General features: G+C 43.4%; 1 protein-coding gene across 2 annotated transcripts in view; it reads right to left on the bottom strand.

Annotated features, from left to right (window-relative positions):
• Positions 1-1,749, bottom strand: part of prkdc (protein kinase, DNA-activated, catalytic subunit) — a 66,028-nt gene that overhangs the window by 51,362 nt on the left and 12,917 nt on the right. For both annotated transcript variants that reach the window (XM_032510777.1, XM_032510778.1), the window contains exons 14-17: positions 1,388-1,437; positions 1,140-1,244; positions 722-871; positions 346-455 (exon numbers count right to left, since the gene is read on the bottom strand). In XM_032510777.1, coding sequence (XP_032366668.1) covers positions 346-455; positions 722-871; positions 1,140-1,244; positions 1,388-1,437 — 415 coding nt within the window. The remainder of the gene's footprint in view (positions 1-345; positions 456-721; positions 872-1,139; positions 1,245-1,387; positions 1,438-1,749) is intronic.

Here is a 1,749-nt window from a genome sequence, read left to right as displayed (position 1 = left end):
AGAGCCAGTCCCACAATGAGATTTCCTTAATATGTGCCATTTCTGAGTCTGTTTGAAAGCCATGATGTCTCTCTCTCGCTCTCTCTCTCTCTCTCTCATGGGTGGGCCAAATTCTCTGGGTGGGCAAAGCAGAGAAAGGCCTTGTAAGGGTAAAGATTCCAGATCGGCCCATCTGAGCTTTCATGTTCTCAAAAGGCAGAGCAGGATACCTTGGGCCATAGGTAGGCTGGGGGAACGCATATTAACGTTAAAATACCTCATGAAGTGAATTTTTCATGCCATGGGACCTTTAAGACTCTTATAATGTCTATTAGTCTCATCTCCCATGTGTGTTGTCTCCATCACCTGCAGAAGTCAACCAGGTTAATGAAGGCAGTGAAATCTTTGATCTTATTGGGCAACAGATGAGCGGTGGGGTCGGAGGAGGGGAGGACGTGGGCCGCATCATCCGGAGCCTGCCAGACAAGGAGGCATGGGTCAGGGATCAACGGGCAGAAAGGCTTTTGAAGAACAACTGAATCACGTTTAAGACCAACAGCAAGTATACAAGAGCTTTGACATTCCTTCAGGATGTTTTCATTTCATCGAAAATAATGTTCTTACTCTCTGTAAAAAAAAAAGAAACTGGGGAAAGGTGTCTGGGACGTAATCATAATGACAAATGAAACAATATCCACATATGTTGTACAAAAGCCAAATCAGATTATGTGCATGATGTCACCTCCTCTCCCGTTGTCACTTTGTGCACAGACAAGTCCAATTTTTCCACAATTCGCAGAATCGATTTCACCAACTCGTCGTAAAGCAGACGGCTCAAAGATATGAGAGCAGGGTTCTGACTCTCAAAAGCTCCGTCCAGAAATCCTGAATCCTGCAGAGGACGGCAAAAAAATGGAACACGGAAATCAAATGAAGTGCACCTAAATATTTGTAATTCCAAATGCAAGACCCTGAAAGTGCATTTGTACAATTTGAATGTACAGTATGTAGCCACACACATTCAAAAAGGTTTTACAGTAGTACAGGGGCTAAATGTTATGTAACATGGAATTTAAAAACATGCTCTACCAAACAAGCCTGCTGTAAGACAATTATCCATTTCACAAATTTGACAACTTCAACAATGAACATAGCTGTACCTTCAGCAGATCGCAGTCCAGCAGGCTTTGAAACAGGGCGAGGTAGTTCTGACTAGATGGAACCTTCCACTTTCCAGTACGAACTTGGGAAGTCTCATCTTTGTCCTGAGGGAAAAAAATAAAAATGAAAAAGGCACATTTCTCATCGCGTAAACAAAAAGATTGAATCTAGGAAATGTATTGCAGCAAATAAGACAATCGAGTGGAGTAAATTCAATCACGACAATATATGAAAACATGTGCCTGACCTCAGACAGCAGGATGGGTTTGGAGCAGACCCGGATCAAACCCTGGTGCACTGGGAAAACAGAAGCAAAAGGGAACGCTTTAGCAGATGTAATGTGCAATCACGTCACAGATAACAGTCGTTTCAAAGCAGCATGCTGTAAAAATCTGATTTTGATGAGTTCTGTGTCTACTAGGGGTGGGAATTGATTCACACCTCCCGATTTGATTCTAAACCGACCATCGATGCATCTCGACGCAACAATTTTACAAGTGTGATTTAAAAATTGGGCACCCAGATAGCTCAGTTGGTAGAGCGGGCACCCATATATAGAGGGTTACTCCTCAACTCCGACCTGTGGCCCTTTGCTGCACGTCATCCCCC

This window comes from Etheostoma spectabile, unplaced genomic scaffold, assembly GCF_008692095.1.
Source record: "Etheostoma spectabile isolate EspeVRDwgs_2016 unplaced genomic scaffold, UIUC_Espe_1.0 scaffold272, whole genome shotgun sequence".
Taxonomy (NCBI): Eukaryota; Metazoa; Chordata; class Actinopteri; order Perciformes; family Percidae; genus Etheostoma; species Etheostoma spectabile.
The sequence above is the reverse complement of the archived record's forward strand: the minus strand, read 5'-3'. Positions and strand labels throughout refer to the sequence as shown.